Source organism: Zophobas morio, unplaced genomic scaffold (genome assembly GCF_036711695.1).
Source record: "Zophobas morio isolate AGI-343-1 ecotype UQ-CSIRO unplaced genomic scaffold, CSIRO_AGI_Zmor_V1 ptg000040l, whole genome shotgun sequence".
Taxonomy (NCBI): Eukaryota; Metazoa; Arthropoda; class Insecta; order Coleoptera; family Tenebrionidae; genus Zophobas; species Zophobas morio.
The window spans coordinates 7,193-23,636 of NW_026972145.1; the positions used below are offsets into that span (position 1 = coordinate 7,193).

Here is a 16,444-nt window from a genome sequence, read left to right on the forward strand (position 1 = left end):
TTGAAGCGACTTAAGTACGGGTTGAGCGAGATTCTAGGATACATGGCGGTTTCGTCGGTTACTTTGCGCATCTTTTCTCCCGCTTTCCTGCATTCTTCCAGGGCTTTTTCATAGACATTTTCGCGTCTGGGTGCGATGATGTACCTCGAGGGGAGCTTGTGGAGACTGCGCTTACACAACAAATCGCAAATTTGCAGAACGTGGCCTAAACTAGATAGTAATTTCATGGCGGAGAATTTCACATCAGGACCGAATTTGACAGTGACTTTTGATTGGGTTGCTAAGGGAAGTAGGTGGACGCAAGCGACTAAAAATCATTACGTGAATCCAATTTATTATTATTTTCTAATCAATCCGAGAAGTTACAAAAATACCCACTATGAAAAACAAACCGAATTATTAATTAACGTAAATAAACAAACTTGAACAGGCATGCAAACGGAAGCATGTATGTACAGATCTTCTCCTACTACCTACCAACGACAAATCTAACCATAAATCTAAAGGAAAGAATCGGTTATTGTTTCGTGTCGAAGAAGACCTGGTAGAAAACCCAGTCTTCGAGGAACGAAGGAATGAAAGCGTGTGACGTGGTGAACTTGACGGGGGGTTGCACCTTCATGAGTTGGGTTTCGTACATCTTGAGAGCGTCTCCGGCTGCCGAGCCGATCACCTAAACATGCTGGATGTAGAGGAGAATGGTTGAGATGGTTTGGACTTACGTGTGTCATGAATTTCCCGTCGGGCTTCAGGATTTTGAAAGACATGCTCAGGATTTTGTTGATGAACTCCCAGAGTTCGCCGGTGGGGCTCTCGGAGAGGGGGACGTCGGTCAGGTCGCCGAAGACGTAGTCGAACTTGCGGCCTTCTTTGATGTATTGTTCGACGGCTTTGATGCAGTCGCCTACGATTATCTGAACAAAAAAAATTAGAAGTTGGTTGGGGACGAGTTTGGCGCGAGGACCAGGCACTGTGCGAGGGATTCTCGCCTCTATTGATCAGTGCTGATTTGATTTCAAAAAAAATCGGCTAACCTTTAGGTTGTTAATTTTTATTAGTATGCCAAAAACCGAGTACGACTTTTCTATGAATAGCTCGCTGTCAAAGTCATTACCAACCAAAAATAAATATAATTTCTTGTGTAGATATTCTTTAAATTTATAAATAACATGTAAATAAAACTCTAATTAATTTCAAGAGAGATCTGTAGAAAATCTGACGCCATTTTGAAAAATTTTAGTTAGGTCTTGTGTCAAAATTATTGCCAAACAATACACTTTTTCTCTATGACTCCTTTTCTCTATCTCCCTATGACTTATTTTCTCTGTCTCTATGTCTGTCTATGTATGACTCTCTCTCTCTCTTATGACTTTCTCTCTCTCTCTTTCCGTATCTCTGACTCATTCTCCCCTTTCTGTTTGACTCACCATCTCTCTCGCTCTCTCTCAGTTACATTCTGTAGGTCTATGACTTACACCGTCCCTTTCTCTCTATGACTTCAAAGTCTCTTTCTCTCTCTCCTTCTTTATGTCTATCCCTCTTTATGACTCTATTCCTCTCTATGATTCTATCCATCTCTATGATCTGTTCTATGACCAGCACTCTACATGAGGGAATTTCTCACTCTATGACTCGTCAGACTCTCTCTAGGACTTTTCACATAGGCAATAACTCATTCTCTCTATCTCTTTTTATAGCTTTATCCCTCTCCATGACTCTATGACTCACTCTCTAGGGATCACTCTATAACTCACTTTCTCTCTATAACGCAGTCACTCTATGATTTATGAGTCATATTCTCGATAACTCTCTCGCTTCCTTTCTATGACCTGATCTCTATATGACTTGCTCTCTCGATGACTTACTCTATCTCTGACTGGCGCTCTCTCTATGACTCACTTTCTCTCTAAGACTCTTTCTGCGTGTGTCTGGTCTCCTTACTATCTTTCTCTATGACTTACTCTCTCTCTCTCTCTCTCTCTCTCTCTCTCTCTCTGACTTTCTCCCTCTCCATGACTGACTATCTGTCCCTATGACTTTCTCTATGACTGTTTCTCTCTGTGACTTACTCCCTATCTAATTTTATCTCTCTCTACGACTGACTCGCTCTCTCCATGACTTACTCTCTCTTTGACTTACTGTCGCCCTCCGTGACTTACTCCCCTCTCTATAACTTATTTTTCCTTTCTATGATTTTCTCTATCTGATTTATTCTCTCTCTCTCTCTTTACTCTTTTCCTCCCTATAATTTACCCGCCCTTTCCGACTTTCTCTCTCTCTCCCCTCTATGACTTTCTCTCTAGCTATGGCTTACTCTGACTTTCTCTCTCTCTCTCTCTCTCTCTCTTTCTATGACTTACTCTACCTCTATGTATTACTTACCCTTTTCTCTTTATGACTTACTTTTTCTATTTCTTTGATTTACTCTCCATCTCTCTGACTTTCTCTGACTTACTCTCCCTCTCTTTGACTTTCTCATCCCCTCATTCGCTATGACTTGAGCTTTCTCTATTTCTGACTTACCATCTCTCTGAGTTACCTCCCTCTGTATGACTGTCTCTCTGTGTCTTACTCTTTCTCTCTACATAAGTTTTCTCTCTGACTTACTCTCCCTCTCCATGACTTACCCACCCTTTCTATGAGTTACTCTCCCTCTCTATGACTTACTCCTCTCTCTATAACTTATTTTTCCTTTCTCTATCTGACTTACTCTCTCTCTTTCTCTCTTCCTCTCTATGATTTACTCTCCCTTTCCCACTTTCTTTCTGACGTTCTCTCTATATGACTTTCTTTATAACTTTCTGTCTGACTTACTCCCTCTCTATGACTCACTCCCCCTCTCTACGAGCAACTCGCCCTCTCCATTACTTTCTCTCTCGCTATATATATATATGGCTTACTTCCTCTCTCTATGACTTATTCTCTATGACTTACCCACGCTTTCTGTGTGACCTACTCTTTCTCTTTGACATACTCTCCATCTCTGACTTTCCCTCTCTCTATGACTTTCTCTTCCTCTCTGACAATCTCTCTCTCTCTCTCTCTCGCTACGCTCTTCCTCAATATAATTAGCTATTCCATTCTATGACTTACTCTCTCACTTTCTCTCTCTATGACTTTCTTTATGATTTTCTCTCTCTGACTTACTCCCCCTCTCCATGACTCACACTCTCTCTTCATGATTTACTTTACCTCTCTATAAGTTACTGGCTCTCTATGACTCACTCTTTCTGTCTCTTTGACTTATTCTCCACCTTTCTGACTTACTATCCCTCTCTATGACCTACTCTCCCCCTCTATGACTTCACCACTCTCTCTATGACTTACTCTTCCCCTCCATGACTTACTCTCCCTCTATATGCCCTATTACGCCCTTTATGACTTACTTTACCGCTCTAATTTTCTCTCTATGACTTACTCTCTTTCATTATATATGACTTTTTCTCCCCAACTTATTCTCCCTCTCCATGACTTACACTCCTCTACACGACTTACTCTACCTTTCTATGACTTACTTACCCTTTGTTTTTACGACTTACTTTTTCTATTTCTTTGATTTACTCTCCATCTCTCTGACTTTCTCTGACTTACTCTCCCTCTCTTTCTCTCTTTGACTTTCTCATCCCCTCATTCTCTATGACTTGCGCTTTCTCTATTTCTGATTTATCATCTCTCTGAGTTACCCTCCCTCTCTATGACTTTCTCTGTGTGTGTCTTACCCTTTCTCTCTACATAAGTTTTCTCTCTGACTTACTCTCCCTCTCCATGTCTTACCCTCCCTTTCTATGAATTACTTTCCCTTTCTATGATTTACTCTCCCTTTCTATGACTTATTGCCCTCTCTATAATTTATTTTTCCTTTCTCTATCTGACTTACTCTCTCTCTTACTCTCTTCCTCTATGATTTACTCTCCCTTTCCGACTTTCTTTATGACCTCTCTATATGACTTTCTTTATAACTTTCTGTCTGACTTACTCCCTCTCTATGACTCACTCCCCCTCTCTATGACTTACTCTCCCCCTCTACAACTAACTCGCCCTCTCCATTACTTACTCTCTCTCTCTCTCGCTATATATATGGCTTACTTCCTCTCTCTACGACTTATTCTTTCTCTCTTTGACTTATTCTCTATGACTTAACCACGCTTTCTCTATGACTTACTTTTTCTCTTTAACATACTCTCCATCTCTGACTTTCCCCCTCTCTATGACTTACTCTCTCACTCTCTCTCTCGATGATTTTCTTTATGATTTTCTCTCTCTGACTTACTCCCCCTCTCCATGACTCACTCACACTCTCTCTGCATGATTTACTCTCCCTCTCTATAAGTTACTGGCTCTCTATGACTTACTCTCTCTATGACTCACTTTTTCTGTCTCTTTGACTTACTCTCCACCTTTCTGACTTACTATCCCTCCCTATGACCTACTCTCCCCCTCTATGACTTCACCATTCTCTCTATGACTTACTCTCCCTCTCTACAACTGACTCTCTCCATGACATAATCTCTCTCTGACTTTTTCCCTCTATGACGAGACTCCCCCTCTATATGCCTTACTCTCCCTCTCTACGACTGACTGGCTCTCTCCATGACTTTCTCTCTCTCTCTCTATGACTTACTCGCTATCTGACTTTTTCTCCCTCTCTATGACTTATTCTCTCCCTCCATGACTTACTCTCCCTTCATATGACCTACTACCCCCTTTATGACTTACTTTACCGCTCAAACTTTCTCTCTATGACTTACTCTCTTTCACTATATATGACTTTTTCTCTCCGACTTACTCTCCCTCTCCATGACTTACACTCCTCTACACGAATCACTCTTCCTCTCTATGACTTACTCTTTCTCTAAGACTTTTCCCATCTCTCTATGACTTACTTACCCCCTCTCTCTCTATGGACTTATTTTTTCTGTCTCTTTGACTTACTCTCCATCTCTCTCTCTATTATTTACTCTCTTTTCATGACTTACTGTCCCTGTTTGACTTACTCTCGCTCTCCGTGACTTACTTTACCTCCCTAATTTTCTCCCTCTCCATGACTTACTATCTGTCTCTATGACTTTCTCTAAGACTCTTTCTCTCTGTGACTTACCCTCTCTCTCTGATTTAATCTCCCTCTTTACGACTGACTCTCTCTCTCTCTCTCTCTCTCTCTCTCTCTCTCGATGACTTTGTCTCTCTATGCCTTTTTCTCTCTTTGACTTACTCCCCCCTCTATAACTTACTTTTCCTTTCCATAACTTTCTCTATCTGACTTATTCTCTCTCTCTCTCTCTCTCTCTTCTCTTCCTATCTATAATTTACCCGCCCTTTCCGACTCTCTCTCTCTCGCTCTCTCCCCTCTATGACTTACTATCTAACTTTCTCTCTCTCTCTCTCTCTCTCTCTCTCTCTCTCTCCCCTCTATGACTTACTATCTAACTTTCTCTCTCTCTCTCTCTCTCTCTCTCTCTTTCTATGACTTACTCTACCTCTCTATGACTTACTTACCCTTTGTTTTTATGACTTACTTTTTCTATTTCTTTGATTTACTCTCCATCTCTCTAACTTTCTCTGACTTACTCTGCCTCTCTTTCTCTCTCTTTGACTTTCTCATCTCCTCATTCTCTATGACTTGCACTTTCTCTAATTCTGACTTACCATCTCTCTGAGTTACCCTCCTTCTTTATGACTTTTTCTGTGTGTGTCTTACTCTCTCTATATAATTTTTCTCTCTGACTTACTCTCCCTCTCCATGACTTACCCTCCCTTTCTATGATTTACTTTCCCTCTCTGACTTACTTTCCCTTTCTATGATTTACTCTCCCTTTCTATAACTTATTCCCCTCTCTATAACTTATTTTTCCTTTCTCTATCTGACTTACTCTCTCTCTCTCTTACTCTCTTCCTCTCTATGATTTACTCTCCCTTTCCGACTTTCTTTTTGGCCATCTCTCTATATGACTTTCTTTATAACTTTCTGTCTGACTTACTCCCCCTCAATGACTCACTCCCCCTCTCTATGACTTACTCTCGCTCTCTACGACTACCTCGCCCTCTCCATTACTTACTCTCACTCTTTCTATAATATGGCTTACTTCCTCTCTCTATGACTTATTCTTTATCTCTTTGATTTACTCTCTATGACTTACCCACGCTTTCTCTATGACTTACTCTTTCTCTTTGACATACTCTCCATCTCTGGCTTTTCCCGTCTCTATGACTTACTTTTCCTCTCTGACAGTCTCTCTCTCTCTCTCTCTTTCCCTCTCACTACGCTCTTCCTCAATATAATTAGCTATTCCTCTCTATGACTTACTCTCTCTCTCTGACTTTCTATAAGATTTTTTTCTCTCTGACTTACTCTCCGCCTCCATGACTTACACTCTCTTCATGATTTACTCTCCCTCTCTATAAGTTACTGGCTCTCTATGACTTACTCTCTCTCTATGACTTACTCAACCCCTCATTTTCTATGACTCACTTTTTCTGTCTCTTTGACTTACTCTCCACCTTTCTGACTTACTATCCCTCTCTATGACCTACTCTCCCCCTCTATGACTTTACCACTCTCTCTATGACTTACTCTCCCTCTATATGACTAACTCTCCCTCTCTACTACTGACTCGCTTTCTCCATGACTTTGTCTCTCTCTCTCTCTCTCTCTCACTTACTTGCTATGTGACTTTTTCTCTTTCTCTATGACTTCCCTCCCTCTATATGACCTAGTACCCCCTTTATGATTTATTTTACCGCTCTAACTTTCTCTCCATGACTTACACTCCTCTGCACGACTTACTCTTCCTCTCTATGACTTACACTTTCTCTACGGCTTACTATCTCTATTATTTTCTCTCTCTAGGACTTTTACAATCTCTCTAATGACTTATTTACCCTCTCTCTCTCTCTATGACTTACTCTTTCTGTCCCTTTGACTTACTCTCCATCTCTCTCTCTATTATTTAAACTCCCTCCATGACTTACTCTCGCTCTCCGTGACTTACATTACCTCCCTAATTTTCCCCCTCTATATGACTTACTCTCTCTCACTCTGTCTTATTCTCTTTCTCTCTATATGACTTTTTCTCTCTGACTTACTCTCCCTTTCTATGATTAACTCTCCCTCTCTGATTTACTCTCCCTCTTCGACTTTCTTTATGACTTATACTCTCTATCTCTCTCTCTCTATTAGATATATGACTTTCTCTCTGACTTACTCCCCCTCTCTATGAATTACTTTTCCTCTCTACGACTAATTCGCCCTCTATATTACTTTCTCTATATATATGACTTACTTCCTCTCTCTCTATGACTTATTCTATTCTCTTTGACTTGCTCTCTATGACTTACCCACGCTTTCTGTGACTTATTCGTTCTCTTTGACTTACTCTCCATCTCTGACTTGCCCCCTCTCTATGACGTACTATCCCTCTCTGATTTACTTTCCCTCTCTGACTTTCTCTCTCTCTATGACTTACTCTCCTTGTGTATGAGTTTCTTTACCTTTCTGTGACTACTGTCCCTCTCTACGACTGACTCTCTCTCTCCATGACTTAACCTCTCTCTGATTTTTTCAATCTATGACTAGACTCCCCCTCTATATGACTTATTCTCCCTCTCTACGACTGACTCGCTCTCACCATGACTTTCTCTCTCTCTCTATGACTACTCGCTATCTGACTTTTTCTCTCTCTCTATGATTATGACTTACTTTACCTCTCTAACTTTCACTCCCTCCATGACTTACTCTCTCTCACTCTCGCTGTCTTATTCTCTTTCTCTCTATATAACTTCTCCTTTCTGACTTACTGTCCCTCTCCATGACTTACACTCCTCTACATGACTTACTCTTTTTATCTCTTTCTATGACTTACTCTCTCTCCATGACTTACCAACCCTCTTTGACTTACTCTCCCTATCTCTCTCTATGACTTACTATCTCTCCCCATGACTTACTTTCCCTTTCCATTACTTACTCTCCCTCTATAATCTATACGACGACCATTGGATTCAAAATACAACTTTTAAAAATCCTATGGGCGATTCTGGTGAACCGGTAACAATTTTCGAAGGAATGAAACCGAAAATAACTTTTGAAAGTCGAAATGTACGAGTACAAAAGTCTTTTTAGGTAATTTTCGAAACTGGTCGAGGAGATCAGAAACAGATCGAAAATTTCATAAAAAATTGACCTTTTGGAAAAATTTGCTAAAAAAAACACAAAAAATCTGGGATATAGATCTCGATGTGGTGATTCGAAAAATATAACACGTTCATGCGCTGGAGCAATATTTTCGAAATACTCGGTTTGAAAGTTTTTTGTTTTTAATCCAAATATTCCATTAATTGACATATTCATCATAAAATTTCATAATATTCAAAAATTGGCCTAAAATTTTACAAAAAATATAGATCTCGACTAACTGAATCGAAAAATATAATATGTTTCGAAAAATTGACACATTTCAATGGAATTCATAGACACTTCTCCCTCTTTAAAAGATATAAAAAAATCCCGCGGTCAGTGCCTGGCCCCGATCGATACGCTTTAGAAAGCCTAGAAATCTCACCTCGTAGTTGGGTCCCGACAGGCTGTCCAGCACGTCGCCGCAGATCGAGCGCATGTGCTTCGCGCAGGCCTTCATCACCACCTCGTCGATCTCCAGCATGATCACCTCCTTCGGCTTCTCCTTCAGCAGCTCGTACAGGAGCGCCCCGTCGCCGCCGCCCAAGATCACGATCTCCTTGTCCTTGTAGTCCTCCAGCCCGCGCCCCATCAGCGTCTCCGTGTAGATCAAGTCGGCCTCGGATATGTCTGCAACCCTACTTAAGTCCGCGCCGACTCAGCCCCCCTACTCACTCTGCAAGTCGTCCAGCACCAGCATGTTGCCTAAGCTCTTCGAGTGCACGATCTGTATCTTCTGATATGGGGTCCTCTCTTCGAACACTAGTTCGTCGATGTCGTACTCTAGCAAGCGGTCATCTAAAAGGAGAATCTCTGAGTGCGCGATCGGCGGCGGGGGAGGGGGCGGGATCGTGAGGGTTGGCCAGCGTGCATCGAAGCGTCTTATTGCAGCGAACTACGAACCTGAACTGGGGAAGTACCGGCTGAAAGTGCCCCTCTTGATGGGGACGAACGCTTGGCTTCGCTGGACTCCGACCACACGCTCGGTTAAATCCCGATTAATTTCCTTGCACCGCTACAAAATTGCATGCATCAAAACATAAAAAAGCCTTGCTTGAACGGGGACAAGCCATACATTTAAAAAAATTTAAAGAAAATTCTAGGTGGAATGACAAGCAACGATGATACCCGGTGTCGGGGGATGGGTACCCAAGGGGTGGCCGCCGTTGTGGCCGGCGAATCAGAGGTGGACTGGCTTGGGGGATGAAGAGGGAAGGGGGGGGGGGAGTGGCAGGCGTTCCAGAATGGGTCCACAGGGTTGTTCGAAAGTTCAAGTTTATTATTTATTTTTTTTTCATCTTTGTATTTTTCCATTACAATTCACAACTCATTCATTTCATCCCTTACTCTCTCCTTTTCTCTCTATCCCCGCTCTACTTTTCTCCATACATGTCTCCCACTCTTCCCCATTCTTTCGTCTCTTACCCTTTTCTCCCTTGATTTCTCGTCATTTTAAATTGTTTCTTCTTTTTTCTCAAAATCACATCTCATTCTTCTATTTCTCTCGCTTCCTCTCTCATTCTTCCGCTCTCACTCTTTTCCATTTTTTCGTTGTTTAATTCTCCCCTGCTTTCGTTTCCCCTCGCTTTCGATTTTATTCTTTCTCTCGCGATTTGTTTTTCTCTCGTCTTTACTCTATTCCCCTCTCTCTCTATTGCTTTCATTCTCCCCGCCCACTTTGACTCCTGCTCTCTTTCATTTTCTCTTCATCTTATTTTCTCCCTCACTCTCTTCCCTCCTTCGCTATCAATATCTCTAACTCTCATTCCGTCATACTCTTCGTTCTTACCCTTTTCCACTTCTTGGCTGTCTTATTCTCTCTCGTACTCTTTCATTCCCTCTCCTTTTTTCTTACAATTTCTTTCCCAGTCTCGTTTTTGCCTTCATTTCATTGGCGCTCTGTATGTCCTCCTTATTCGCTCCCTTTTTCTGGCATTCACTCTTGCGATTTCACGTCCTCCATCACTCTCACTCTCTCTCTCTCTCTCTCTCTCTCATGGTTTTCGCTTTCGGTTTCACTCTCTCCTTCTTACTCTCATGCTCCCCCTCGTCCTGTCTCTCTTAATATCTCATTCTCTCTCCTCGCTCACTTTTTTCTCTAGCTTTTTTTTTCTTTCACCTGTCTCTCCTCGCTCCTTTTCATTTCCTCATTCATTTTCACTCTCTTATTCTCTTTTTCAATCAACGTCGCGATTTCATTTCCTCTCGCCCCCTTTCATTTTCTGTCGTTCTCACTCTCTTTCTTTCATTCTTCGACTGCGATCGCATTTTTCTCTCTCGCTGTCTTATTCTCACCTGCTTTTTTCTGTCAGTCTTTTCTCACTTTTTTCTCATTTGTTATCGCTCTCTCCATCATTTGCGCTCGTACTTTCATTCTCTCGCTGTCTCATACTCTCTCACTCTCACTCTCTGTTTCTTTTCGCCCGAAGTTTTCTTCCTCCTATTCTGTTTAGCTCATTTTCTGATGTCCCACATTCATCATTCCCTCTCTCTCACATTATCTCACGATCTCATCTCATTATTTCATTAGCTCATTATCTCATTATCTCTCATTATCTCCCGTTATTTCTCATTATCTCTCATTATCTCTCGTTATCTCCCATTATTTTATTATCTTTCATTATCTCATGATATCGTTATCTCCCATTATCTCTCGTTATTTCATTACCTTATGATCTCATTTATCTCTCTCCCTCTCTCGCATTCTCAAATTTTATCTCTCCCTCCCATTCTACTATTTATCACCTCTCTCATTTTCCCATTTATCTCTCGCTCTCATTCTCCCCCCTTTATCACTCTCTCTCATTCTCCATTTATCACCCCCTCTCTCATTCTCCCATTTATCATTCTCTCTTATACTCTCATTTATCACTCTCTCTCTCTCATATTCCCTCCCTTGTTCTCTCATTTATCACCCTCTCTCTCATTCTCCCCCTTTGTCACTCTCTCTCATTCTCCCATTTATCACTTCTCTCATTCTCCCATTTATCACCCTCTCTCACATTCTCTCATTTATCACTCCCTCTCATTCTCCCCCGTTTATCACTCTCTCTATTTCTCCCCCATTTATCACTTTCTCTCATTCTCTCATTTATCACTCTCTCTCATCCTCCCATTTATCACTCCCTCTCTTATTCTCTCATTTATCACCCTCTCTCTCATTCTCCCCCCTTTATCACTCTCTCTCATTCTTCCATTTATCACTTTCTCTCATTCTCCCATTTATCACTTTCTCTCATTCTCCCATTTCTCACCCTCTCTCTCATTCTCTCATTTGTCACTCCCTCTCATTCTCCCCTGTTTATCACTTTCTCTCATTTTTCCCCCTTTATCACTCTCTCTCATTTTCTCGTTTATCACTCTCTCATTCTCTCATTTATCAGTCTCCCTCATTCTCCCATTTATCACTCTCTCTCATTCTTCCATTTATCACCCTCTCTCTCATTCTTCCCCTTTATCACTCTCTCTCATCCTCTCATTTATCACTCTCTCTCATTCTTCCATTTATCACCCTCTCCCTCATTCTCCCCCTTCATCACTCTCTCTCATTCTCTCATTTATCACTCTCTCTCATTCTCCCATTTCTCACTCCCTCTCCTATTCTCTCATTTATGACCCTCTCTCACATTCTCCCATTTATCACTCTCTCATTCTCAACCCTTTATCACTCTCTCTCATTCTTCCATTTATCACTCTCTCTCATTCTCTCATTTATCACTCTCTCTCTCTCTCATTCTCTCATTTATCACTCCCTCTCATTCTCCCCCTTTATCACTCTCTCTCTTTCTCCCGCTTCATCACTCTCTCTCTCATTCTCCCCCATTTATCAATCTCTCTCATTTTCATATTTATCACTCTCTCTTTCGTTCTCCCCCCTTTATCATTATCTCTCTCATTCTCCCCCCTTTATCACTCTCACTCATTCTCTCATTTATCACCCTCTCTCTCATTCTCCCCCTTTATCACTCTCTCACATTCTCCCATTTACCACCTTCTCCCATTCTCTCAATTATCACTCTCTCATTCTCTCATTTATCTCTCTCTCTTTCTCCCCCATTTATCAATCTCTCTCATTCTCTCATTTATCACTCTCTCTCTCATTCTCCCATTTATCACTTTCTCTCATTCTCTCATTTATCAATCTCTCTTATTCTCTCATTTATCATTCTCTCTCTCTCTCATTCTCCCCCCTTTATCACTCTCTTATTCTCCCATTGATCACTCCCTCCCTCATTCTCCCATTTATCAATCTCTCTCATTCTCTCATTTATCACTTTCTCTCATTCTCTCATTTATCACTCCCTCTCATTCTCCCCCGTTTATCACTCTCTCTCCCATTCTGTCATTTATGATCCTCTCTCACATTCTCCCATTTATCACTCTCTCATTCTCAACCCTTTATCACTCTCTCTCATTCTTCCATTTATCACTCTCTCATTCTCAACCCTTTATCACTCTCTCTCATTCTTCCATTTATCACTCTCTCTCATTCTCTCATTTATCACTCTCTCTCTCTCATTCTCTCATTTATCACTCCCTCTCATTCTCCCCCTTTATCACTCTCTCTCTTTCTCCCGCTTCATCACTCTCTCTCTCATTCTCCCCCATTTATCAATCTCTCTCATTCTCATATTTATCACTCTCTCTTTCATTCTCCCCCCTTTATCATTATCTCTCTCATTCTCCCCCCTTTATCACTCTCACTCATTCTCTCATTTATCACCCTCTCTCTCATTCTCCCCCTTTATCACTCTCTCACATTCTCTCATTTATCACTCTTTTATCCTTCATTTATCACTCTCTCTCTGAGTCTCCCGCTTTATCACTTTCTCTCATTCTCCCATTTACCACCTTCTCCCATTCTCTCAATTATCACTCTCTCATTCTCTCATTTATCTCTCTCTCTTTCTCCCCCATTTATCAATCTCTCTCATTCTCTCATTTATCACTCTCTCTCTCTCATTCTCCCATTTATCACTTTCTCTCATTCTCTCATTTATCAATCTCTCTTATTCTCTCATTTATCATTCTCTCTCTCTCTCATTCTCCCCCCTTTATCACTCTCTTATTCTCCCATTGATCACTCCCTCCCTCATTCTCCCATTTATCAATCTCTCTCATTCTCTCATTTATCACTTTCTCTCATTCTCTCATTTATCACTCCCTCTCATTCTCCCCCGTTTATCACTCTCTCTCCCATTCTGTCATTTATGACCCTCTCTCTCATTCTCTCATTTATCACTCTCTCTCATTCTCTCATTTATCACTCTCTCTCTCATTCTCCCATTTATCATTCTCTCTCTCTCCCATTCTCCCATTTATCACCCTCTCCCTCATTCTCCCCCTTTATCACTCTCTCTCATTCTCTCATTTATCACTCTCTCTCATTCTCCTATTTCTCACTCCCTCTCTTATTCTCACATTTATGACCCTCTCTCTCATTCTCCCATTTATCACTCTCTCATTCTCACCCCTTTATCACTCTCTCTCATTCTCTCATTTATCACTCTCTCTCGTTCTCTCATTTATCACTCTCTCTCTCATTCTCTCATTTATCACTCCCTCTCATTCTCCCCCTTTATCACTCTCTCTCTTTCTCCCGCTTCATCACTCTCTCTCTCATTCTCCCCCATTTATCAATCTCTCTCATTCTCCTATTTATCACTCTCTCTTTCATTCTCCCTCCTTTATCATTATCTCTCTCATTCTCCCCCCTTTATCACTCTCACTCATTCTCTCATTTATCACACTCTCTCTCATTCTCTCATTTATCACTCTCTGTTATCTTTCCTTTTGCTCTCATTCCCCTTCCTCGTTGGGATTCTTGCGCTGGTTCTCGTCTTCATTCTATCTCTCAGTATATCTTGTTTACTCACGTTATCTCATTATCTCCCATTATCTCATTATTTAATTACTTCTCATTTTCTCTCAATATCTGACTATCTCTCAATCTCCCATTCTTCCTCATTATCTCTCATTCACTCATTATCTATCTATCTCTCTCGCTCTATATATTAGCTGTCAGTTTCTTTCTTCTATGCTCTCTCCTCACTCACATTTTTTTCTCTTCCCTCACTCACATTTTTTTCTCTTCCCTATTACGTTTTCATCTCATTCTTGTTCTCATCCTCTCTCGCTCTCACTCTTTCTTTCATTCTCTCTAATCGCTCGCTAGTATTTCGCTCTTTTTCTCATTCGCCCTTACTCCCCCATTTGCCTCTGTTCCATTTTCTTTACACGCTTGCATTTTTTCTGTGGTTTTTCCTTTCGCTCTTCCCTCATTCGCCCTCAATTTCTCACACTCTCCAACATTCTCTCTCACTTTCGCTGTCCCTATCTTCCTCGTCCTGTCACTCTTATTGTCTTATTCTTTTTCATTCTGTTTGATTCGCTCGCATTCGCTCTCTTTCTCTGATTTTATTTAACTGTCGCACTATTTCGCCTCCCTCTTTTCTCTTTCACTCTTTCTAGCGTTCTCTATGCATCATTCTCTCCAATATTCTCACACACTTTCTCTCTACCTCTTGCGATGTGAATTTTACTACCTGAAATATCAAGTGGGCTTAGAAATTTGCCGTTTCGTTGACATAGGTAACAAAACTATTATCCGAGCTGAATTATTGGTTGCCTATCTGGAAGACAATAAACACTGGAAATATTTAAACAATTAGGGGACGATTAACGAATGAATAATCAATGGCAACGAAGCGGCAAAATTCTTGAAATTTCAAAGCAAATTTTAACCGAGATTATTAAAAACAGCTGAATAAACAGTTTCAAATATCAAAGTATTCCCATTTCGTAGATTAAATTAAGCGATAAATATATGCAGAAAAAGCAAAACGTGTCTGTGAAAAACAGTCTGGAACACCTGCTAACCTGATAAGAAAATAATCGCTTAAAACCTAGACGTGACAAAAACTTATCACACAAACTCCGCACCTTTTTCCAAACACAAAACAAAAATCCCAAATAAAAAATAAATAAAAAAAATCAATGCTTGTTCAAGCCCGTCCGTCGATTCGCCGGAGCGGCCCCACCCGAACCTCAATCCTAAAACTAATTCGAACCTGAGCTAAGTATATACACATCAATGTGTGTCCCTCGCTTAATCGGAGGAAGGAGTTTAGATCGGAAACAATTTAAAACGATTCGCAATTTCTGCTCTAAAACTTTGGTCCGCTGTAAAAGAACGTTAGCGAGTACACTGTACGAACGGCAACTGCAGCGTCGGACTCCTGTTTACCTCGAAGCTCAGCTGCGCCTCCTGGGACTCCGCCTTCAGGTACTCGATGTTGAGGGTGATGAGGCCCGTCTGGAAGACGCGCAGCGTCGCCGACACCCCGCCGTCGCTCGAGTACAGCTTGAGCAGGTCGGTCTCGAAGGGGATGGTGGCCAGGGTCTTCAGGTTCGTGAGGTACTCGCGTAGGACGTTTTCGATATTTGAACACACTACTGACACTTGAGACTCGTTTTTCACTGCGGACGGGTCCACTGAGAAGTCCAGGAGGGTGGTGTGCACCGACATTGTGTTGTTTTGGAGAAATGGGAAGAAAAGCGCCGGTTCGCACGACCTAACCACAAAAAATGGGAATGTCGGGGGGTTTAACTTGACAGGTGACAATTTGGCAGGGCCGCCAACCGGAATTAAGTGACATGGTGGGCGATAGGCAACCATTAAAACATGTGTAAACTTTTATAAAACGTTAAATTCACGTGATGAAAAATAGATGGCGCTGCAGAGTTAACAGGATGGTGCTCCTGCACACTATCATACAAGGGTGCTTAGCAAGTGAGCTACATTTCAACTTGGCGATTTTTGAAAAATGGCAGAAATTTTCACTAAACTGTCTTATTAATGATCCATTTTGCAAAAACTCGCAACCAAAGTGATGTAATATCCATTCAATTACTCAACACTCCTCATATCGCAGTAATTACACTCCAATAATCAAGTCCGAGGCAATAAAACTCATAAATTAGATTAATTACTTTTAACACTATATTTGTACTAATAACCTTGATAACAAGTTCATCAGGTCTTTTTGGGCAGGTTTCACCGCCTTTATCACAACACTCCCAATCAATATCACCCATAATTGAAACACTTTCTCGAATAATCGCCACTATTGCGAAAAAATTATCACTCCTTATAAAACAATTTTTCAAGATTATAAGGTCCATTAATCGCGCGACCTTCTAAATTCGGCACATGGCTGCGCCCCTCTACCAAAGAAAAACAGTCGGAAAACCTTGGAAAACCAACTTCCACCA

General features: G+C 41.2%; 1 protein-coding gene across 2 annotated transcripts; it reads right to left on the bottom strand.

Moving 5' to 3' along the window:
• Window positions 1-317: 317 nt before the first annotated feature.
• LOC135140428 (spermine synthase-like) lies at window positions 318-15,803 on the bottom strand. 2 transcript variants are annotated; one of them, XM_064070967.1, is made up of 6 exons: window positions 15,417-15,803; window positions 15,241-15,352; window positions 8,846-8,968; window positions 8,556-8,800; window positions 723-914; window positions 318-673 (listed from the first exon to the last, which is right to left on the bottom strand). In XM_064070967.1, exons 1-6 carry the CDS (start codon window positions 15,696-15,698, stop codon window positions 518-520), a joined length of 1,110 nt encoding a protein of 369 aa, XP_063927037.1. In that variant the 5' UTR covers window positions 15,699-15,803; the 3' UTR covers window positions 318-517. The 2 variants fall into 2 exon arrangements, with proteins under 2 accessions (XP_063927037.1, XP_063927035.1); XM_064070965.1 differs by lacking the exon at window positions 15,241-15,352 and adding an exon at window positions 9,074-9,185 and having other exon boundaries at window positions 15,417-15,801.
• Between the last annotated feature and the right edge of the window lie 641 nt (window positions 15,804-16,444).